The following is a 1,913-nucleotide window of genomic DNA, read 5'->3' on the forward strand; positions in this document are numbered from 1 at the left end:
TTTATTTTTTAAAAAGTAATTAATTAGGAACTAAATTTTTTTATAATTATAATGAAAATGAAAAAGATAAAATAATAGGCTAAAATTATAAACATGTTATTACACACTCTATACTTACTTGTCATCATAAGCTGGAACTCCCCAGCATTCATCATGAAATTCTATATACACCTTATCTGCAAGAAGAAAAATAATTTTTTATGTCTACTTTTTTGTATTTTTCTATGCCAGCAATAATATTCAAACACAACTTTTATGTTTAATTTGTATTGGTTAATAAAAAAATACTAAATCTATAATGTTTTTGTGTAAGTGTATATAATCATTCATTCCATATTTAATATATTAGGTGATAAAAAAAATGTTTAATTACTCTGTTGATCTCTATAGTTTCACAAAATTTTCAATTAGGTTCTTATATTTTTTTTTTTTTTTAATTGGGTCCCTGCACCAAATATTTTTTTCAATTCGGTCCCTCTTAACAGTAATTGGTTAATTATATAGGATCCAATTAAGGAAAAAAATTGGTGCAGGAACCCAAATAAAAGAAAAAAAAAAAGTATAGGGATCTAATTAAAAATAAAATTTGGTACAAGGACTCAATTAAAAAGAAAAAAAGTATAGGAACCTAATTGAAAATTTCGCAAAACTATAGAGACCAACAGAGTAATTAGACCTAAAAAAAAAAATAACATTGTTAGAGTCAACTTATAAATAGTTAGAAGTAGGTGGAACCCAACCATATATAGTTGAGGAAGATATGACTTAAAATTGTATATATATGGTAGTGTTTTAAATTTTTTAGATGAACATCATAAATGTTAGCTCCAACAAGAATTTGGTCAACACTATTTTTCAATTATTGTTATTTTTATTGTCAATAACATTATAACTGATTGTAACAAAGTACCAACTTTAATTTCATTATTTAATTTACTTCTTCAGATAAGTAATTAATTAAGTTAAGCAACACAAAATAAACAACCAAATTCATATATAGGCATGATTTGACATTTGAACTAAGTAGAAATAAATTAAACAATATGGTTCTTTGAACCTTCATTACATAAAATAGAATCTTGTGATAATAGAATATATAATAAAGACTTGTTTTCAGAGGGAATATAATAATAAAAAAATATGTTTTGCATTTTTTTTTTTTGTAAATATTTAGAAACAAACCAATCCAAATAATATACAATTTCTTAGCATTATGATGAGTGGTGATGAGAACTTCAACTTAATTATTAGGTAATTATATATATATATATATCAGATTATATTCAAAAATTCAAATAATTATTTTTGTTTAAAAGTTAACAATTGATGAGAGTAACAAAAGTTATAGTTATGACTCACTAAAAATTACTACTATGTATATTCTTCATACTTTGCACAATAATAACTTATTGTTCATCCCAAGAGAAAAGAAAGAGCCTAATGATATATAAAATTTTGTTGAAAAAAAAAAGGTAATCTTACACACAAGATTCACTACAACAATTTCTTAAGATAGCGCCGGTTATTTTGCGGCGGTTTTGTGAAACCGTCGCGAAAAGACAAACTGCAGCGCATATAGTGAGATAGAAGTTAGGGTTGCAATCAGGTCGACATTTAGCGACAGTTTTTCTTAAACCGCTACTATATTTCTATCAGGTTTGTAATTCGCTGCGTCTTTTCGAAAACCGCCGCTAAATAGCGTTTTTGTTGTAGTAATTCTTATATACTAGTAGATGGGGTTAACAATATATACAATAATAATCACTATAATTAATAAAACACAGCCAAAATATCTATAATAATAAAAAAAATGTTACTTTTAGGCCATAGGGGTCACAAAAGCAACAATATTACTACTGTCGTATACACTAGACTCATAATAACCATAATTTAATTAAAAAAATAACTATGTC

At 25.3% G+C, this 1,913-nt stretch overlaps 1 protein-coding gene across 1 annotated transcript in view; it reads right to left on the bottom strand.

Annotated features, from left to right (window-relative positions):
• Positions 1 to 1,913, bottom strand: part of LOC107615895 (probable GMP synthase [glutamine-hydrolyzing]) — a 4,840-nt gene that overhangs the window by 2,026 nt on the left and 901 nt on the right. Inside the window, exon 3 of the mRNA XM_021110996.1 lies at positions 119 to 176. Within this exon, the coding sequence (XP_020966655.1) occupies positions 119 to 176 (58 nt within the window). The remainder of the gene's footprint in view (positions 1 to 118; positions 177 to 1,913) is intronic.

The sequence above is a fragment of the Arachis ipaensis genome, chromosome B01 (genome assembly GCF_000816755.2).
Source record: "Arachis ipaensis cultivar K30076 chromosome B01, Araip1.1, whole genome shotgun sequence".
Taxonomy (NCBI): Eukaryota; Viridiplantae; Streptophyta; class Magnoliopsida; order Fabales; family Fabaceae; genus Arachis; species Arachis ipaensis.